Source organism: Manacus candei, unplaced genomic scaffold, assembly GCF_025592945.1.
Source record: "Manacus candei isolate 608988 ecotype Guabito, Panama unplaced genomic scaffold, ASM2559294v1 h1tg000086l, whole genome shotgun sequence".
In the NCBI taxonomy this organism is placed as follows: Eukaryota; Metazoa; Chordata; class Aves; order Passeriformes; family Pipridae; genus Manacus; species Manacus candei.
Genome location: NW_026138134.1, coordinates 7,617,705 through 7,639,534, shown reverse-complemented (window position 1 = coordinate 7,639,534; position 21,830 = coordinate 7,617,705). Strand labels below are relative to the sequence as shown.

Sequence of the window (21,830 nt, the reverse complement as noted above, 5' to 3'; positions counted from 1 at the left end):
TTCCAGGCCATATTCACATGATCTATCAGTGCATTACGAACATAAGAGATTCGAGCATTTCTGACCAAGTCATTTAAATAATTTTCTTGTGGAAGTGTGGGCTACAAGACAGTTCTTGGATAAAGCTACAAATGCTTTTGATCAGTGGTGTACACTTACCCCTGCAACTCCAGGTACTGTCTACTCATTCTACCAAGGCATGGCTCTGGCCTAAGCCAGTCAGGCAACACAGCTCTGGCTGTGAAAGCAAATGCTTAGGGACACAAGCCATAACAGCAGTTCTGCGCCTGGGGACTGGGTTTGAGTCTCCGTTGGAACCAAGGGCACCACTGGGATTTCTCCTCCCACCACCCATGAGATGCTCAAGCGTCCCATGGAGCCATTGAGCACAGAGCTTGGTGGAATGCAAGAGGCTATGGGGAAGGTTGGCAAGGACAGGAAAGCCAAAGAGTTTAGAAGCACTGACTCAGCCCTTTTCCAGAAGCCACATGCTGTAACACAAGAGTCATCCATCGCTGACAAAACCACAGAACTGTTCAGACAGTGACCCTCACAGCACCTCCTTGCTAACCATGACCGAGTTGTTGGGCAGCTGCAAGAACACCACAAAGGCAGCTCTCTGCCAACAGCAAGGAGACAGAAAACAACTGAGTCTCAAGTTGAAAGTCTGCACATTGCAAAGCAGGGGCAGTTTCAGTGAACCACACTGTTGCTTAGCTGGCCTCAATAGCCCGTGAAAATCAGTCCAAGATTCTGGGTATAATAAAGAGTTTAGGGAGTGAAATGCAAAGCTAATGAATGCTCAGCTACTCTGGTCCCAAAACTGTGAATGTGACAAACAGTGATGCAAAGTCACACAGGCAGCCAGGACATGGACAGAAGAGAGCACAGAAACTCAAAATGTTCCCATCCCAAGTCCTGCCAGGATGCCTGGAGCAACTGAGGGGACAACATGCTGAGGAAAGGTTTAGGAGAGTGTTACCTTTTGATTCTGTGTCCTGTGATGGGGTGCTGACTTCTCGCTGTTCTCCAGAGTCCACTGAGATGCTTCGCTCCCGTTTCACCTTGCCCTTCAAGGAGCTGAAGTTTGGGACAGTGTTCTGGCTGTTTTTCAGTCCAGAGTTGCCAGGGGAGATCTGAGTGGCCTTACTGCCATGGCTGCCTGCCCCCACACCCTTTGAGCCCAGGTTACACGTGGGTGCTTGGCTCACATTGTGGTGCTGGGCCAGGGCACCGCTGCTGCCTGCCTTGCCATGGCTGGGCAGTTTGTTGTCAGGGTGCATTGGCTTGGCTAAAGCTTCCCACAGCACCAGTGGAGGGAGCTCCCAGGCCCTTCGGTCAGAAACCTGCAAGAGAAAAGGGCAGTGAGTCACCACGGTGCCCCTCACACAGGTGCAGTTGCTGGGGGCACAGCCCAGGATCAGGGCCCTGGGGCTGCTGCTTGGTTGCAGGGCCAGACAAAGCCCATGGCAAGGCACAACCCAGAGCTTCTCATGTCAGGAACGAGCACTGGCCCCTTTGAGCAATGGATCCTGCTCCACAGTTAGAGACATGCTGACTAGTTGTAAACTCCCATCAGGCATGGCAGATTTGCCAGCATTTCAAGGCACAGGCATGGACACAAGAGCCCTCATTTCCAAGGTCACGATGAAAAATGGGTGCTCCATGCCAACCTGGCCCTTTAGCGAGTGAAGGATCCTCGCAGCTAATTTGCACATGTTCCCAGAGCTCAGACAACTTTGTGACCCTGAACAGAAATCTAGTACCCTACTGGTTTCACAGACCCCTTCTGCTGCTAAATAAATTTCCTCTGCCTTGCAAAACACAAAGGACACAACAGAGCAGACAGAAAATGGTCTTGAAGCAAGCCTATAAAAAGAAAACTGGGATGGAGCAGGGGATGAAGGAGGTTAAGGCAACTGAGAAGGTGGCAGTGGGCTGCAAGGCAAGGGCAGAGCCAGGGTGTGCAGGCACTCATCAGACAAGAGGTATCCCTGCCTCTCCCAGGGGCCTGAGGGACCATTCCAGCTCCTTCTCCAAGGCCCTGGGTGACGGAACGTCCACTTCAGCGGGAACTTCCAGCCCAGCAGGATGATGCAATGTGCCACAGGCCTGCCGGGATAGCAGGGTGAGGCTCTCCTGCTCCAGACCCAGACCAGCTTTCTGAATAGCCCTGCAGGCTGAAGCAGAGCCTGGCAGAGAAGAGGATGTTAGGGCAGAGCACGGAAGCTTCTGGGCTGGGGGACATGCATGCAGATAAGCAATACTGCAACAGCCCTCCTTGCAGGATCTAGCTGCCTTGGCAGAGTCTCTTGGGCTTGCACTAGGAATATTCCCCTTGGAGCTCTGCACAGGCATTAGAGATGACTGGGATGTGGCTCCACATCACATCATGTATTCTGGAAGGCCACTACCAACCCTTGGTTTAACACACAACTCTGGTAACTGCACCCTAATCCTAACCCTGTCACAGTCTTTTTTACTTCCTGGGAACTAGGAGGGAGGGAGAGTAAACCACGTGTTCATGGAAGCTGAGGTATTGCTCTCTGTTTGCTCACATCCGCTATATGCTTTGCATGACACCCCCACAGTGCACTCAAGAACCTTTCCTGTGCACAGGCAGAGAAATTTCCCAGCACACAGGAAAGGGTGTTACTGGGCCCAGGGTCTGCTCCTCCCATCTGGACCATGCAGGCCAGATGCTGCGCACAGATTTCTTCTGCCACCCAGGGACAGGAAGCACCGGCTCCAGACCAAACCCCACATCTCTAAATAGCACCGCGAGAGCTCAGCACGCTGCTCCTGGCTTGCCAAAGGCAAGCCTGGAGACACCATCAGCAAAAGCCAAGTGCTCACTCTGCCAGGGCAAACCACCGCACCCTTGCAATGCAAGCAAAGAGGGAAGCACACTTGGCAAACCCGTAATCCCTGAAAGGCTGCAATCGCCACAAGGCGCAGGCTGCAGCTTGCCATCCACCACCAGCGAGTTCTCTGCCTGAAAAAGGGTCTTCTCAGCACCTGCCTCCCTGCGAGCTGAGCCGGGGGCTGCTGGCACGTTGCGCAAACAGCAACCAGCGCTGAGGCACAGCCCGCCCAGGCATTCCTCCTTAGTTAGTGGGATCCTTCGTGCACAGCTTGGCCTATCACCACTTCCTAACTAGCGAGTCACTCCCTCCTCCTTTTCCTCCGCCTCCTCCCCACGCACCTCGACAAGGGCTCTGCTCTAGCCTGGAGGAAGATGGTGAGCCACAGCACTGATTAATTTTCACAGCACATAAGGGAGTTGCTAGCCCTTTAAGTGTCAGCCAGTCTCGCTTGCTCGCTCTTGTTCTCTAGGGACCTATTAATAGCAGCTGGAAAGATCACATCACTCTCTGGATATTTATACCCCTCATTCCACACCAGGAGAGATTTATGTCAGAGCTGCCGTCCCAGTGCCTGCCCAATTGCTCTGTCAAACCGCTCGCAGGGGGAGGGGAGCCGAGGAGGGAAGGAGACATGGAGAGGGCAAGCGGGGAGGAGGAGAAGGTCCATATGGCACAAGCTGCAGCGTTAAGCACACACGCTGCCCGCAGCCACTGGCTGGCCAGCCGCAGGGAGCCTTCAGCCCCGCTGGAAGAGGCTGCTGCCAGACAGCATTCCAGAAAGCAAGCCCTGCAGCAAACTCCCGCTACTGGTGGCCCAGAGCCCCCCCCCCCGTGCCGCACTCGCAATCCCTGCAACACGCTGCACCACAGTCCCGAGGGTCACAAACCCACTGACTCAACGGTGCCACTAAACCCGCTGAGGAAGTGCTCCTTTTCGATGGTAGGCTGGGAGATCCAGATCTGCCTATGGCAAATCTGCACGGGTACAATATCGTGTTTGAAACAGATCCCAAAGTGCTTCACCGAAAATGTGAGTGCTCAGCAGCACTGCAGCACAACCCTAGTACGGCATAGCATGAGCAGAGAGAAAGAAGCCCAGGGCCCTGCAAAGCCCAGGCCTGCAGAGTCCAGAGATGCACCCCCTGTCCCTCTGGTTCTCAAATGACACTGCAGGGAACACACACATCTCGATCACGGAGGACCTGGCAGCCACCAGGATGAAACCTTCAGGTGCTGCCTGCAGCATGGATGAGCCTCACTGGCTGGGAGGTTCCTCCAGAACATTACATTTTTGGGACATTTATCTTCTTCCTTCATTTTGGACTAGCCTGGTGCTCCAGGGAAGACATTCAAAATCTTGCCTGAGGCAGGATGGAAAGCCACCCTGGGCTGACAGAGGGCCCTGGCTAAACCTTGGAAAGCCCTTCTCTTCTAGTCTCCACTCAAAGGGACCACACTCTTCTCACAATTCCTAGTGGGACAAATGCCAGAAGCAGCTGCCTGCGGATTCTGCTCTGCTTTTGGGAGCAGCAACAGTTGGATCTGTTGCAGATGCATAGTGGGGATCCACCCCAGCCTCTCATCTGTCTGACTGCAGCATGATGATAGGCATCTCGATTGCTGTAAGCTCCTTCCACATACCCCTTCCACACTAGATTTAAACTAGATTTCAGCAGGCATGCCACACATCTGGGCCACAGAAGATAATTACTTAGAAAGTAGATACACTGACACCAGGAGACAAACAATCCAAAACATCTTGAAAAGAACATGACAAAAAGAAGATTGCACAGAAATCTGTCTTCCTCTGCAGTTTAGCAACACACCCATTCCAGCCCAGTAGTTTTAAAGACAATAGCAAACTTAATTCCCAGTGGTTAAAGCAAGGAGCTGAGACTCTTGGGTTCTGCTCCCGGCTGCCACCAATTCCACTCGTGACCCTGAGCAGGATGTCTTGTTTCTGGGTGCCTTGATTCCCCCATCATTACACAGGGAGATAACCCAGCCTACCTCATGCAGGGAGGGAGGCTTACAAGGTACAGTAAGTATCTGTTGAATGAAGGGCTACATCTAAATGCAGAGAGTGTTTGCGCCTGGTACATCTGAAAAGCCTCAGCTTTAAATCAAAGACTGGGACCTTAGCAGACAAGAAACCTCGAACCAAAACAACAAAAACTGCTTTCAGTAAACCTCTGTCAGTACGGTCTGAACAGCAGCAGAGGGAGAACAGGAAGAAGCTCCAGGCAGGAGAGACTGAGCTGACATATTCACAGTCCGGGAATTGCTAGCTGATAGTTCAAGAAACCTGAAACCCCACTGCCTCCCCAGAGGACTTTCTGGTGAATCATGCTCCTGCTCCCTCTGATAACACAGATTCCCAACACTGCCGCAAAGAATGCAGAGCCTGAGCCTGCTGCCAGCCCTGCAGCTTCCACAGCTGGGAGCTGGCTGGCATTGCTGCTGTGCTATCCCTCTTGGAAGAAAGGGTGAGAGAGGAAGCCAGGAAAATGGAGTCAAAAAGGAAGGCTCTTCACCACATCTCCCTCCTATTGGATGCTGGGAAGAGCTCTTGTGAAACCCAGATGACTACCAGGTTATGCATACAGGGCAGACACCAGAGCCCCAGCCTCCTGAGCTGTGCGTGCCCAACAACCCAATGTGCCTGGCTCACCAACACCCAACATACAAGACAGGTCATGACAAGGTGATGCAATGCACAGAAAGTTGCCCAACTCCTCTCTGTCAGCCTGTCCAGGAAGTAACAAGACCTGGTTGCCACTGCAAACACCCTCTAAGCACATCACCTATGCTGATAAACAACCACAAAAATCCTCCAACCACAAGCTGCAATCTTGGACAAGCCCAATCCAAAACCTGTGGACACCACCACAAACTCACGTTGAATACCTTGGCTTTGGCAATGAGGGGTCCTAAGCAAGCTCAAGAGCTTCTTGAAGAAAGGCATTAGGCAGAGAACACCAGGAGAGACCCCAAAAACCCACTGACCCCTCCTGAAATACAACTCACTCCAAGTCTGGATGAGATAGCGGGCACAAGACCCACACCAGTCCTCCCAGGGTTAAGAGCAGAAGGGTTGAACACCTTAAAAAGAAAACCATACTATGTCAGTAAAATCAGCGTATTTTGTGGAGGGGAAGACTACCACAAACTTTCTAGAAGCAAGATTTCTGAAGTCTGAGACCCTTGGATCATTTCCGATTTTGAGAGAAGACCAGAATCAGAAACTTGACCTTTTTCATGCAAAAATGGTTGTTCCAAAACAATCCTTTTCGCAAGACCATTCAAGAGGTTTTGAGTCTGCTCCAGTGAGAAACAAAACCCTCAAAACCAGTAGCAAAACAGCACTGCTGTCAGCCAGCCAGCTCCAGCCAAGAGGCAGCAATGGGCTTGAACAGCCAGATGAGCCTGAAACCCACTCGAGCCCAACCAGCTCCAAGATCTCACACTGTTTAGTGACCAATGACTGCAGGATCGTCTCCTGGAGCCCAGTACAGAACATTTGCCTGAGTGTGTTCATCCCCGATGAGAACAGCCTTAAACCAGGCTGCTACTGCTAAAGGTGTTCTCATGTGACCTTTGCTTTGGCCAGCTGGACTTAGAGACATTGGAAGGCAGGGAGTTCCACTGGGCAAGGCTCTGCCAACATGTTTTCAAAATGTCATGAAATTGTCTTGCTCTTATACATCAGACTGATAGCCTGGAGAAGCCCATTCTCACTTCTGTTCATTTCTTGGATCCTTCTCACGCCATTTTAAATAGCAGATAAGGTGGTACCCTTGCCAGGTGTATGGGAGGGTTCTAAAAGACCTGCAGAGAGAATCTAATGTTCTGTTGAATCCTAGCAGTTTTCAGAGTCATTTTGGCAGGCCCTGCTGATCTCCTGCCATTTGGAGCTGTCTCAGGAATGATGCATTTCTGTGGGGCTGCTTGGCCACATGTCTCAAAGGTCTTTAGTAGGACAAAACCTCAGATTCACGTTCCCTACCACCTAGGGACAGACATCCCACGTAACATGGGTGGAAGCTGAGGCTCAGAGACAGTGAGGTGAATTGGGAATGCCATTTGCTTTCTGTCCGGCACCCTACTACGTTCCTCCTGTCATAGCTTTAGCCCATCGGTGTTAGAAGATCTTTTCCTAGCCCTTCCTTATCCCCAGTTCAACAGCTTCTCCCACTCCTCCCCTCCTTACTGCAGCCCCAGCCAGAGCCTGGCTTCCTGTCCTGTGCTCAGGGAGTCTCCAGGTCTAACACCACATTTGCAGATCTTTCTAGCTTCCCAGTCCAACTGGCACGCTCCCTACAGAAACCCTGCATGTGCCAGACATTACTCGACAGTCGCATGTGGCTCTATTGAGATGATAACGAGGAATTATTTCATACACCGGCTCATGGGACTTGCTGGGGACAGGTCAGCACGGGACGTGCAGGAAGCTGCAGGTGCCCACATGCGGGGCAGCACAGCCACCTGCACACTGGGGAACAGCATCTAGTAGGTCAGGGAGCAAAGCCAGAAGTCTCTTCCAAAGGTACTGCTGCTGCTCAGGAAGCTTCAGTTTCCTCCAAGGCAGGATCTCATCTGTATATGAAGGGAGCAGTTTCCCTGTGAAAACCCTTCTGGCAGATATCACCACAGGCTGCAACACAAGGCCACAGCACAGACCTCCTTGGGCAGTTGCTGCATGGGATGAAGAGACCTCCTCACGCCATTCCCACTGTGTTTGTGCACTAAAGCTACTGGGATTGGATGAGTAGTGCTAAAAAGCCTTGCTGGTGAGCTGTGCCTCACACTGCTCTCTGCTACACCAGCTCTCCTGAGCAGCAGGGCTCACAGCTGAGACCTTGAAACCACAAATTTCTCAAAAGAATCACAAGGGAGACATGTCTTGCTGAGGGTCACACGTCTCAGGTAAATGGCTGATGCGGCTGAGCCTATCAGGACAGTCTTTCAGCTGCATCTAGGATTCAGTACCTGCTTTAGGATCCTTTGGCAACAGCAAAAGAAGTTCATGAGATGTGAGCAGTGTGCAGGACTGGAACTCAGCAATGCCAGAGCTTCACAAGGAGCTTCCAAGCTTTAACACAACAGTTTCTGCTATTATTTTTAGCAGAAAGTCTCTCTGCAGGGCTCTGTGACAGACTAGCCATTGTCAGCAGGGCCATCACACTGGGTCCCTTCCCTGCCCACTGTCTACAGCCAAAGACGCAAGGGTTCCTGAGCACCCCGGGGTCTGCTGCCCATGGCTGTTCCAGCTTCATGCCGGCTGTCCAGAAGCACCAGGAGATTTTCTGGGGTGTCACACTCGGTGCCCCACCTCTGGGCCTGAGGCCACTAGGTGTCATTGTCACCCAGGGATGCACAGCCTGGCCAGGGCTGAGCACGGGCCAACTTGCTGCACCTCCCACCAGCACAGAGGCACTCTTGGACCCCAGGCTTCCTTGGCACTCCAGCCCTCACACTGGGGCCTCCGCGGAGTGCAGAGGGTTCTACTGGGGAGCAGAGCCACGCACCATGTGCCTGTAGCAGATGCTTACTCCACTTTCTCAGATAAAGGCAGCACAGAGATGTCTGTTGCACACTGAAAGAGAGGGCTAGGCATTCCATACTACCTTGCAGAAAATTTCCACAAAACACCAGCTCTCCTTTGAGCAAGCTCAGGTGACTTTCCAGCCTGAAGAAGGGCACAGTCTTTGCAGACAGGGTCCCAGCAGGAAACCCTTGTGGAAGGGACATCCCTACCACCTCTCAGCACCATGTACCCCAGCTGCACCACATGGTGCATGCCAGCATGCCAGCAGTGCAACAACCTGGTTTGCCTTTGAGGAGGCTCATGACAGAGAGTTGGAGAAGAGTTGGACTCCTTTCCTCCACCCAGTCCTGGCACTAAATGCAACATACAAAGGACACACCTGCACAAAAAGAAGAGGTTGGAGCACCTGCAGACCTGCAAACTGCCTGGATTGCAGCACCACATCTGTGCAACTGAGTACACACACGTATGTACCCCAGCACACCTGGGGAGAGGGAGCTGACAGAGAAATGAGGGGAAGAGGAGGAGGCAAGGCTGGTTGCCACAACACCTTGCCCCCCACACTGCCCTCTGCCAGCCCAGACTGCAGAAGAGATGCAGAGAACTGCCGAGCACTCCTCCAGGATTATAAATACCAAGCCCGGCAGCAGCAGAGCCTGGGCTCTATATTTAAACCCCAGCTTAGGTCACTTCCTTTTCCCAGCAGCTCCCTCCAGCCCCCACCCCGTTGCCTCGTATTTGCATGCCATCGTGACTAAGGCACATGGGGTGTAAGGTCAAAGGGGAAGCGGCTGTGCAACTGCCTCGCAGGAAATTCCACCCTGGGAAACCTTTCACCTTCCCCAGTGCAGAGTGGATTGGCACGGGCAGCAGAGATCTTGCTGCTGAGTGGTGGCAGCTGCCTGTGGGCAGTACTAGGACTCCAGTGCTGGGCTAGAAAGGAAGGGAGAGACCTTGAGGAGAGGGGAGCCACTGCTCCCCATCTGGCTTTACCATCAGTCTGGGCTAGCACTGATCTGGAGAGAGGTTGCTCCACTGTGCACCCCAAGAGAGCAGTGCTCTACCCCCTCCCCACACTTCACCTTCACCCCCAGAAGCCTCCACTGCACCTAAAGCTGAAATTCCCCAGCTTCTGCCACTTGAGGGGTGCAAAGAAGAACAGCCTTCCCCACAGACCTCCAAGTCCCAGGGGCTACTCTGCCCTTCCACAAACACTCCCACAGCATATCGAGCTCCTCCAGAGACACAACGCGCTAACCCTGACCCAGGCCTCCAACCACCCAATGGGAAAAAGGCAGAAAGAGCCAGAAATCATCCCGTTTCCCTAACTGCAGCCCTCTGGGTCAGGCAACAAGCCTCCTGTGTAGCAGCAGATGTACACCCACAGATGGGGAGAGGGCCCAAAGGCAGCCTGTGCTGGGGCTACTCACAGAGAGCCCTTCTGACCCACCAGGAGAGACAGGTCTTGTTAACTTACAACTGGCCAAGTAGGCAAGGGCTTCTGAGGCTCTCAGGAAGCTTTGGGGTTTGCAGTGGTCCTTGTGGCCAGAGCCCAGGTGCCCAGACTCGGCCAGATCAAGCTCTGAAGCATTGTTTGCACTAGGTAAAATCACTGGGTACAGTCACAAGTGCTCCCAACTCAGCCCCTGGCCCTCCTCAGTCAACTCCAGTTATACTCTTATTTAAGAAACTGAACCTATTGAAAAGTTATTGCATCAACAAGAGACCAGGATACAAATGACAGGAGAAGAGTGCCAAGGACACTGAGTGGGAGAAGAGGAGATAACAGATCTTTTGGAAGCAGGGTAGCTGTTTAGGTTATGATATAAGCAATTTGGTGTCAGGATGTGCAGAAGAACTAATTGGTGACTTTCACACAGTGTCTATTAGGTTTCTAAGTCCTCGGCTGTCTGTATTACCAAGCCATTCTCCAGTCTCTGAGCTGGCATGAGACATGCCAGGGTCAATATCCCTGAACACCAACATCTAGAAAGTTTCCCATACAGAGTCTTGGCATGCTGGCCAAACAGTTTTTCCTCTCCATCATCCCACAGATTCTGGAGAGGAAGTCTGTGACAGAGCAGGGGTGCTGAGGGAGCCCTGTAACCCCTGGAATCAGCTGACAGGGAAGCACACACACCAGAAAGCTGTGGAGAAGCATCACTGCTATCAAAAGACAGGCAATGCAGAGCTGGCAAGCAGAGCAGGACATGGGTGTCCAGCTCCTTTGGCCAGCAACAGGGTACTTGTTGTCCTCTTTGGCACATGGACACTGCGCTCTGGCTCCGAGCCTGCACCTGCAGGGAGGCATGTCTGTGCCCTCCAAGGCTGTGTCTCCACCACAGGAACCAGAAGCCACAGCAGACCCCGAGCAGCTCGTTTGCCTGAGATCACATTACGGGACAGGAAGGAAGAAGGCACTTTGATCAGCCTGGAATTGCTTTAAACAGCTTCCACACGGATACCTCAGCCATTGGAATTAGCCCCCCAAAACCCCAAACATCCCATTCCTAAAGACATATCCTGCTCTGGCATGCACATCAGGGCAAGAGCAACCCAGCCACCGATGACCCTGCTGGAACGAGGGCTGTTCCCAAGGCAAGGTCACAGCAAAAAGAAGCCTGGAAGAAGGCAGAGAGCCTCCCTATGCCTTGTCAGAGGAAATCAAGGCTCAGCAGGGCCCTGCCTCTCGGGTGTACGCCTTCACCACAGGCGCGTGCTGGCTGTCCTCAAAACAGCAGCAAGCGGCAGGTTTGGAGGCAGCTGGCAGAGACAGGCTGGTGCTCCCCTGCAGCTCCCCTCCTTGCACTCAAGAGAAGAGGGACCTCCTCCACCTGTCCATGGGACCTCCTGCCTCAAAGACCTGAGACAAGCTCAGTTGGTTAGAACACGGTGTTAATAACACCAAAACTGTGTTGGTGTTATTCACTTAAGAGCTAGACTTGATGATCCCTTCCAACTCCAAATATTCTGTGATTCTGTAATGTATGCCTCTCCTACAGCCTGCTCCTGGCAGGCAGAGGGTTAACGATGCCCAGGGAGCCACAGGCAGCCTCCTCCTTGCCCTCTAAGGAACAATGGAGCCATTGTGGGAGGCCAGGCAAGTGTGGGCAGATCCCAGGACTGGCAGTTGCCCAACTGGGTTCGTTGTTACTGCCAGGCTCTCTCTCTGCCTCCTCAGGTAGGAGGAGAGCGGTGGCTCCTGGCCTTTCCTGTGGGCCCTGGAAGAACACAGGACCAGCCCAGCCACAGGAACACCACACCAGCATGCCCGGTGGCCCTGCTGAGAGCAACTTCACTCCTACCAATTTGTCTGGGTACAAAATGCAGTCAGACAGCCACCAGCACTAAGCTGCCAGCTGACACCAGCATGCAGCAGACCAGACTGTGAGCCGGCTGCTGAGCGCTGCCAGCACTGCCAGCACCGCACCTGGGTCTCCAGGAGGATCAGCTGTGCTTCCAGGATGTGCTGGGGGGGCTGCAGCAGCAGAAACTAGGTTTTTCTCACCCCAAAGTCACATTTCAATGCAAGTGATGACCTGTGACCTAGAGCTTCTGGGAAACTCGAGAACTCCTCCACATGACACACAGGTGAGAAGTGAGAACACAGCTTGGGGGGGAGGGGGGCACAACAACAGTGACTGTTTTCCAAGTCTGAAAGTGTGGGAATAAGCAAGGAAGCAAGCAGCTCCAACATACTTCCACTCTCTACAGATTTGCATCTCCCAGGCCCAGCACATCAATGTAAAGAAAACTTGGGGATGCTCTGAATTCACACCCTCAAGGCACAGACCTGACCCCTGGCAAAGTGGCAGCACCACTGGAAAGTCCCACACTGAGGCAAGGCCAGCACTCTGTCATGCTCCCAGACTTTCCAGCAGAGCCTTGTGCCCCCTCGGGCATGGAATCAGGGTACACGACAACAAACTCAGCTCATTGAGGCATACACACTGAGCATCTGCGTGAAATGCTTGGCCAAGAACCTGACTGGCTGAATAGCCTGACTTATGAGCCACCTCCAACATCACAAGCAACTCCAGCTGGTCCACAGGTGCACAGCAGTGCAAAGACAAGTGGGAAACAGCTCTGTACTGCTCAGCACTGCCTCTCTGGGACTCCCATGCTGGGCACAAGCCGGTAGGCAGAGTGCAGCTCCAAACATCTGTATTAGTCTAAGTCCTGACAGAGGAAAGGTACAGCCCAGGTGCAACCCCCCAGGTGGGGGTTGGTCTCTTCTCCCAGGCACCTATCAGTAAGACAAGAGGGCTCGGTCTTAAGCTCTGCCAGGGGAGGTTTAGGTTAGATATTAGGAAGAAATTCTTTACAGAGGGGGTAATCTGGCATTGGAATGGGCTGCCCAGGGAAGTGGTGGCTTCTCTGTCCCTGGAGGTTTTTAAGATGAGACTGAATGTGGCACTTAGTGCCATGGTCTAGTAACCACAGTGGTGTTGGACTTGATGATCTCAGAGATCCCTTCCAACCCGGCTGATTCTATGATTCTATGATTCAATCTTCCCATTTTCAGGAGTACAAACACAGGCCAGCACAGTTCCCTGATCTGGCAGCACCAACTCTGCCAGCAGTACCCATCTCCATTTCTTTTTTATCCAGTCTCCCAGTGCCTCACACTCACTCGGAAATGCCACTGCTCCCTAATTTTGCCAGAGCTGGGCTGACAAGCAGCTTGAGCACACTCACACAGTTCCCCAGGTTTGCACCCCAGTTCATGCTTTCAGAGGTGGTGCCTTCTTCCCTGCAACTCTCAGATAGCCACTCTGTCAGTTCTTTCCATGTCCCACCTGAGGACTTTCTTCCTTGCCCCCAGATCACTCTCCCCCATTGCTGGTACTCAGCTCCGTGAAGGCCCTTCAAGACATGCCAGACAATTTAAATAAAACACTCTTTCAGACCCCAAACAGGAGGCTGGCTGCTCTTGAAGAAAGGACTGCAAATAGAGCTGTCACCCCACTGCCATGCTCCCCGCTTTGCGGCTAGCTCTGTTTAACAAAGCAGCACAACCCACAGATGGATTTTGCTCTTCCCTAAATGCTCAAGCATGAGGGCCCAAGATGAGGGCGGGTAAAAACATCTGACGGCTCTGACAGGGCAGGGTTTAATCTGCATCTCTTTACAAGACTGCATGCCTGAAAGAAAACACAATATCTCCTTCCAAAAAGGAAAAGGAAGAATCTGGGTAACCTCTGGCTAAAAGAGAAAGGGAAAAAAAAAAAAAAAAAAAGAAAAGAAAAAGAGAAAAAATGAGGGCAAGAGGGACAAAACAATCTTTGTCCTCATTTTGCTGGTCACGCAAGCACAGGGCAGTCACAGTACCCGCTGCCCCAGCTTGGACAGCAAATAATAACCACAGCCAGCCCAGTTTCATCAAGGCTTACAGAAACCAGGCTCCACGGTCTAGGGAAAGCTGCATCCCTGTGCTTAAGAAAGAGGTAGAGTATAAATGGGATTTCCAGACTACACTGATAATTGGCTCACAGAAACCAGATAGGACAGCACACCCTCAGAGGTCACTGCTCGGCTCGACCGCGTTTGCTCCAGACACTGTCCCTTTAAACTTGGCTCCAGAGACCACACAAGGGTTAAAGCTGCCTATAAATATCTCTTCTCAGCAGGGCTGCTGCTCTGAACCCTCCAGCCATCTGTTCTAGCTTTCCCCCATCTAAGACTCTAACATCTGAAACACGCTCACAATTCTTAGGAGTGCTCCCAAAAATAGCCCAGTGCCGTGGCTGTGTCTGTGAGTGCATGTATGCCCTGTATGCCTGCGCCTGTGCCGGCACAAGCCCGGAGCCATACAGATAGGAACGCGTCTGCTTCTGTGACAGTGAGCAGGCCCGCACCAGCATGGGGTCTGTTTGCATCCATGCTGGTGTGGGTGTGCCTGTTTAACCGCAGATCCATGGGAATCCGCACGAGCGAGCGTGTTCACGCCGGTACGAACCTGCCTCTGTCCGCGTGTGCGCGTCTGTACCAGTGCGTGGGCGTGAGACAAGGTGGAGGCCTCTCTGCTGGGGGATGTCATGGCAATCCTGCCATGCTTCCTTCTCCGCAGGACACCAGTGCTGCAGGACACAGTCAGGCACCTCTCCTTCTGCAGCCTGGCCCTGCTTGGCCTCAGCATGAATCAGGGAAGTCCTGTCCTGGGAAGTCTTGCCATCCCCAGGCCCTGACACAATAATCCAGACAGGGAGCCTACCCTACAGCACAGCAGGGAAGGGAGGATGCTGGTTCTCTCGTTCAGTGCTTGGCTCAGCAAATTCAGCAGTCCCACCTCCGGGCACCAGAACCTCACTGCGAAAGCAAGTAAAGCCTGATCTGCATGAGGCCCAGGACACACCATCCTGCTCACATCCAGCTGGGGCTTGCAGGATTTCCTCAAACACTCCACAGAGAGAGCCAGGGCAAGGTTGCAGATATGACAGTTTTGGAGCAGAGTGGGCTCGAGTCTCTAATAGCTCTTTCCAAATATCACAGACATCAGTGGATTCACTCTTCCTACTGCCAAGCCCATTAGCCTCACTCCACATGGGCAGACTTAGGAGACAACAATCATCTTCATGGTCAAATACAAAAGAGGGAATGAGCTGTCGGCTCCCAATCTAGACATATTGTCCAGGAGCAGACCATCCTTCTGAGCATCCTCAGGACACAGTGCTGTCCACCTGCTCTGCGCCAAACACAGCTCATACTCAAACACCTATTATTCACTGGGGACCATCACAAAGAAGCTCAGCCCTGCCTGCTGGCCCTGCTGACATCACATCACAGGGTGATGTGCATGCATGGCCCCAGGGAGGGAACAAGCAGTGTCCATCCTCCACGTAGTGACAACAGCCCGAGGATCAGAGAGCAGCTAGGTTTTCACCTCTAACTACTTACACAAGAATTATTTTCCCTTCCAAACCAAGTAAAACTACAGACAAAGCCTCAAACACAGAAGTGTCTGGCTGTACAGGATGGAGTTGTCCCAAGGTGCTCTATTTCTGCCAGTCCCTAACCCCCATGGGGATATGATGGGGAATACCTGCCACAACGCAGCACACATGGTGCTAAGCTTCCTCGTCCAGCACACACACACAGAGCCCACTGGTGGGAAACACTGTGGGGGGCTCTCACAAGACTGTACCTGCAGGTGTGGGCCAGTGGAAGGCCACTGTACTGGACTGCTGCACTACTGAAGTGTCATTTGCCTTTTTCCAGAGTGCATTCAAAAGGGAACCTGACAGGCATTAAGGTCAGAGGACAGAAAGTATATACCACCACCATTTTGGTCACAGTTTGCCAAGCTGCCCAGTGCCTTTCACTGGAGATAGCCAGCTAGCTCCAAGAACTGTAAGCAAGACTTTCAATGAAGCCTAAAATGCAGGTACTCCTTCAACTCAGGCGACAATGGAAATGGAGAATAGCTTGAAATTCCAGCTCTTCATTTCAGCTTTGGCAGGGAGACGTCCTGGGAAACAGCCTTGGCAGACTGAGTCAACAAAGCTATACTCTATTTCTGACAGAGGAAAAAAACCCCATTGATCCAAGTATTGATTTGCTGCAGGAGTTTGTGTTTGTTTAGAAGTTTGCCCATGGGTCAGACCTTGTTACAAGCGTCTTTTCTGATGATGAGGTTAGAAACAGACAGTGCTAAACTTCAGTCACCTGCCTGGGGAGCAGAATATAAGAGGTGTGGAAGTTAAGTAGTCCCTCAGGGTTGCTTCCCTCCCCCAACTTTAAAAACCATGTTGTTGGGTGGAGGAACACCACAAACAGCTGTAAGGCAGCACCTGCATTTTGAGGAGTGCAGCACAGAGAGGGTGTAAACAGGGGGTTGAAGGCCAGGCAGTTCATTGGAGGTTTCAATTGTGAGGTGGAAAGGATTTAAACAGCAGATCCATCTCAGGATTATTTTCTCCACCCCCTTCTGTCAGAAAGAGCAATGGGATTTCAAGATCCCCACGGGTTTGCAATCCAACCAGGAAAGGGGTGGAAAATGACACCAACCAGGACAAAATGGAACTGACAACTCTTGTTTCCTTCTCTCCAGCATAACCAAAAGCAAACAGGTTAAGTACCAGGATCAAGTAAGCATCCCTAACATAGACAATTTCCAAAAGCACTGCACACAAAAAGTTCCTGTACCAGCTCAGGCCCCCACTGCGCTCCACGTTTGGTGGAAAATAATGGTACCCACTTCAGCACCCAGTCACAGGTGCCAGCAAACCACAGGCCACCATGTTCCCTTCCAAACTGTTCTTGCTCTTCTTCTGTCCTGGACATTTGCTGAGTGAATGACCACAAATAAATTTAAGGAAACTGTCAGGCACAGTTATTCCATGAGAGACGCACTCAGGTATTGCTACAGAGCTCTCCTCTTCCCACACCTCCTCAACCCTACAGGCATAAGCTCATAAGAGATGGGGAAGGGAAGAGAAGTGATGACAGGCTGAGGATTAGGCACAAATGGATGCAGGAGATGCATCCCCAGCATCCTCCTGACCTCAAAGCTCCCCTTACTGCTCAGCAAACGTGCAGCATCTGTTACCCTCAACTCATTTCCAGCCCCAGAACCTCTGCCAACAAACACCAGATCCCAGCAGCACTTCTCACTTTTCCTCATCTGTTCTGTCCTGCCACCACAGTTCCTGTGTGACCCACAGGCACCTGCGCACTGCAACGCTTTCGTGGCTGCCTCCAGCTTTGCGGTACAGCCAGGGCCACCAGCCATCAGAGACGAGATGGGGGCAAACCTACGTGTGCACAGACATACCTCTTGGACAGTAACATAGCTATCGTTCCCCCCCTGCCTGTATTCCCCATGTGACACATAGCAAAGAGGCTGTCTCACCAGGAGCCTGTGGGTGCCTTTACCCACTGTGCTCTCAAGCCTCTTTGGTGCACCTTTCAGTTCCCTTCATTTCAACAGAGCAAAATATTGTGGAGGATTTATTTTGCCTTTTAACATTTCTTAGCCCATCGCATGCTTTCCTGCTAAAACAAAAATCAGTAAATCAGTTTCTCCCCTTCCCTGCTTTTGAAGCCTTGGAAGTATGTCCCACAATTGACTGGTGATATATGACAGAGGAAGCAGCAAACTAGTTCAGACCAGTGAGGTATCCTCAGCTCCCCGTGTGGCTCGCAGCAGGCAGCCTCATGCAACCCCCCTTGCTGAAGCACGCAGAAGCCAGAGTCAAGCTGGAGCACTTGCTGCAATGTATGCATTTGAAACAGCAAAAATCAACATACAAATTAAGAAAATCTGTCTCTGAAGCCAACCAGCCAATTTGCATCTGAAAACTCCTCTTTTGGAGGAGCTTCTTTTGTTTACAGCTCAGTAAGTTTTATTCCTGTGAGGTGCCACAGGCTCTGGTGCCCCGTGACCAGCTGGGACACAGTGAGATAATGCAACCTGTCACGACCTATCATACAGTTCAGACTGGGACATAGGCTTGCCACAAGCAAGGAGCAGAGTAAGTAGTCTTGCATCACACCTGCCTCACCCCCTGCACCATCTCCCCTCCACCCTGGCAACGGTCACAAGGCTGCTCACAGGTGGGGCTACAGAATTTGGATGCATAGGGAGTAAAGATGTCAATGGCCAAAGCACAGGCCACAGGGCAGAAAACTACCCCTTGTGGTCCTGTCCTCAGGATACAGGCGTCGTGATCAACCCAACAGTAAGAGATGCCTGAAACCCGGCCAGCTGCCCATTCAGACTGCCACCAGAACAGCCAAACACTCCTGCTCCCATCTTCTTGGTGTTAGTTCCCATCTTGTCAGTGGAAGAGACAACTTCAGGGAGCATTTCAACCACCCTCATCTGCGCCATGGCATCCAGGAGCACTGGTAAGCACTCAGGAACCTCTCATCTCTTCCTGCTCCCTGAAAGCCAGCCCATTGCCGCCACAGCTTCTGGATGTCAGTGGCCAAAGGAGACTTGATTATCAGTTCCCATCCCTCCAGGCTTGGCCTGCATGGCCTTGGGCAAGACACTTCACCTCTCTTCCCTCTATCTAACTGGCTATAGGAGAGCAGATGCTACCATCAGGCTGCAAAGGCCTCAGCACAGTGGTCACCACTCCTTCCTCCCAGGCAGCATCACTGTGGGCAGAAGCAAGAAGGCAAAGCCAGGCTTCATCCTGCATCTCCCCCTAGACAGATCCTGAAAATAAAAACCAGCTTCCACTTGTCCCAGCCCCAAGAGAGAAGGAGGAAGAAAGAGGTTTGTTGTCAATACATGAAACTGTCGCTAAGTGAAGAAGAAAAAAAAATCTGGGGGGAAGGAGGAGAATGAGGGAGGGGACAAAACCACATTTTTACTTCTGGTGACCAGCCAGCAGACTGACTCAGCCAGTTTGGTCGCCTGCCATACAGATTTAAAAACAAAACCAAGCCTCGGAGAGGGGAGAGAAGGGGATTCAGATGAATGTGCTTTTTTCTTGTGTGTTGAGTAAATCCTAGACCAGCCCAAGACGTGCTTAGGAAAACGGCTTCCCTGCCTCATTGAGCCCAGGGGCTAAGCACAGAGCAAGGCGCAGCACAGGTCTGCCAGTGCCAGTGCAGTGTGAGACTCCTGCTAAGGCTCCTGGCAAACCACTGGGTCTGAAAGCCTAAGGGTCCAGGGCTGCCCTCAGAGCTGGTTTCCTGCAGCCACCCCAAGGGTTAGAGACAGCGATCTGGGTGCCCAGGCAGGTGCCTGCTGGGCAGCATGGCCAAGGCAAGGGTGACCTGCTGTATCTGAAGTGTCCTATATCTGCTGGGAAGAGAGCTGTGGGGTGGGTTGCCTGCCACTGCAGCTGCTCTCGAGCTGTGGGCTAGGGCTGTGTGCTGTGGGCAGCTCCCCACCTTCACCAGAGGAATATGCACAGGAGGTGGGAGGAGCATGAAAAAGGTTGTTTTGAAATACCAGCTCCTGTTTTATTTATCTGGATCCCACAGCGCCCATGGCACGGTAGCCACTTGTAACGAGTGCTTTCTGTTCCCAAAGCACTGTACAAACACGAACACGCGCTCCCCACGCCCTTTGCAGCAGTGCAACACCCTGGCATGCTCAGCATGGCACCAGACAGGCAGTGCTCACTGCCCCACGCCGACTTGGCATTTCCACACAACTGGATGGTCTCAAAATCGTTTATGAATAAGCAGTACTTGGTACTTTCCAGCTGCAGCAGGCATTACAAACACTAGCTGGTTAAAGAAGCCTCGTGAGCCTCCCACACAGTGATCTCCCACAGAAACTGGCCAGCCTCCCCGGCGATTAATCCCTCACTCACTGCAGGGAGCACAGACAGAATAAGTTACCTAAGGAGCTGATGACAGGTAAGCACAAACCCCGCTCTTATTCCTGTTTCAAGATAGCAGAACTGGGACACAGAAAAACCAAGGCCCTGCCCAAAGCTGCCCCAGCCATCAGCAAGGCTGAGAAGAAAACCTCTGCCCTTTGGTTCCGGGTCCCCAGCATGGACACTAAGACAGTAGTGAAATGGGGTCCGTCAGAAGTGCCCCACTAGTCCCGCAGGGGCTCAGAATGGAGATGCAGATGCAAACCCCACAAGTGGGAGGAGCAGGTGCAAGATACTCCAAGGGATTGCTGCAGTAAGACATCCAGGGAGCCCGCTGCTGCCAGCACTGGCTCGCACAGGAAGCAGGCAGACAGACACAAGGACAGCTGCCAAGCGGGACGGGGCCTGCCGCTGCAGGGTGAGGGGCACTGCTCCCGGACCAGTGGCTGGAGCTCTCCCCAGCCTTCAGCCTGAGGCAAACAGGCCAGCCTCACCTTCAGAGGTGTTTCTGACTTGAGCAGGAGAAGCATGATGTGGGGCTGGGGGCAGGGGAGGGGAGCAACAGGCAGAGGTTTGCAGTGAGCTAAAAGGGGAGATTTAATAACTGTCGGAAAAAATGGCTGCTTTATTGCAGGCAGCTTGTAAACCCTGGAGCCTGAAGGTCTGGGAGTAATTTCTCCCTCCCACGTGCTGGGCTCAGTTTGTACTGGGGGTCAGAGGCCAGTGCTTTTCCAAAGCATTCTGGGACAGATGCCAACTGGAGCAGGCTGCTCCACACTGCTCCTGCAGCAGGGCCTGGGCTGAGAGCAATGAGCTGGAGCGACTGTTAACCCTTCATGGGTGATTCTTCCCTTCCCTCTCTCCTGGCTCCACTGTGGGGAATACAGCTGTTGCAGACCCACCAGGGCCACCTCGCACAGGGCAGGGCTGAGGAGGCCACTGGCCTCCCCAGAGGGCCAGCAGGCATTTTGGTGTTGCCCAGGGCCTGTGTTCAGCCATCCATGTGCCAGCTCAGCCTGCTCCTGACTCGCCAGCGACCAAGTCCTGCCAGCAGGCCTGCTCCAGGAGTTGAACTCCTAGCAGAGGAAAACAAGAGCCCAGTGCCTGGGGTAAAGTCCTGCACCAGCCTTGGCATGGAAGGAACAGCAGCTCACAAGAACACACCCAGCACCACCACAGAAGGGAGAAAAGCCACATACCACTCTCCTTGAGCCCAACACCAGTCCCTGCAGCCCATACACCTGCCTCCGCCATGCCACTTCCCTCCAAGAACCTCGTGGGCACAAAGTCACCAGGGGCACTAACTGGGGCACCTGCAGGAGACAATGCTCCCATGGGCAGGGTCCTGCCAGACTCTTGGCACCCCTTCTCCACTCAAGGGAAGTATGTCCTCCCCAGCAATTTTCTGGGCCTTGGTGCTCCCTCTGCCTCCACTTATCAGTGCTTTCCTCTCATGCCCTGCTGCCTTCCCCCGCTCTCCCACACTGATCTCCTAGGGCAGGCAACAACTGGCCTCCACATGGCACCTTCTGCTTCTCCTCAGCATTGGGTAAACACCAGAACCTACCAGTCTTCTCTCCAGCTGCTGGTGACACTCCTATTCCCTGGTGGGGGCTTTAAAGGCTGCCTGCCAGGGCTCCCTTATCTCCTCCTGGGCTCTGGGACAGGGTCCAGCTGGCTGGGGGAGGCATGGCTTTGCTGTTTCACCCCTGCGATGCAGCAGCCCTGGATCACCTGTGCAGGCAAGAGCAGGGCTTCCTGCAGCACTTCAGCTTCTCCTCCCAGGGATGTGTGCGAGTGTTTCTGGCCTGCAGCCCAGCCCCTCTGCCCCCACCCCACCAAGCATCTGGCAGCACACAAAGAGGAAGGGAGCTCAGTTGTGTTTCTCAGCAGCATCTCTCATCTCCCTCTCAGACACATGCCCCATCTTTCCCTTGCTTCATCTCCTTCGTGCTCAGCGCTGCACCAACGAGGAGGAGAGGCCTGTGACTACTGCCCAGGCAGACAGGAGACCTGAGCACTGAACTCGGGTCTGGCTGTTGGATCTGCTCCAGGCTTTTCCCCTCTGCGCAGCAGCACTGGGCCCAGTTGCTGATGGGTGCACCGGGGCCTTTGATGGTGACACCACAG

General features: G+C 52.9%; 1 protein-coding gene across 3 annotated transcripts in view; it reads right to left on the bottom strand.

The window, feature by feature from the left end:
* Nucleotides 1-21,830, bottom strand: part of BCL9L (BCL9 like) — a 62,705-nt gene that overhangs the window by 12,034 nt on the left and 28,841 nt on the right. For all 3 annotated transcript variants that reach the window (XM_051812336.1, XM_051812335.1, XM_051812337.1), the window contains exon 2: nucleotides 983-1,346. In XM_051812336.1, coding sequence (XP_051668296.1) covers nucleotides 983-1,283 — 301 coding nt within the window. In that variant the 5' untranslated portion in view covers nucleotides 1,284-1,346. The remainder of the gene's footprint in view (nucleotides 1-982; nucleotides 1,347-21,830) is intronic.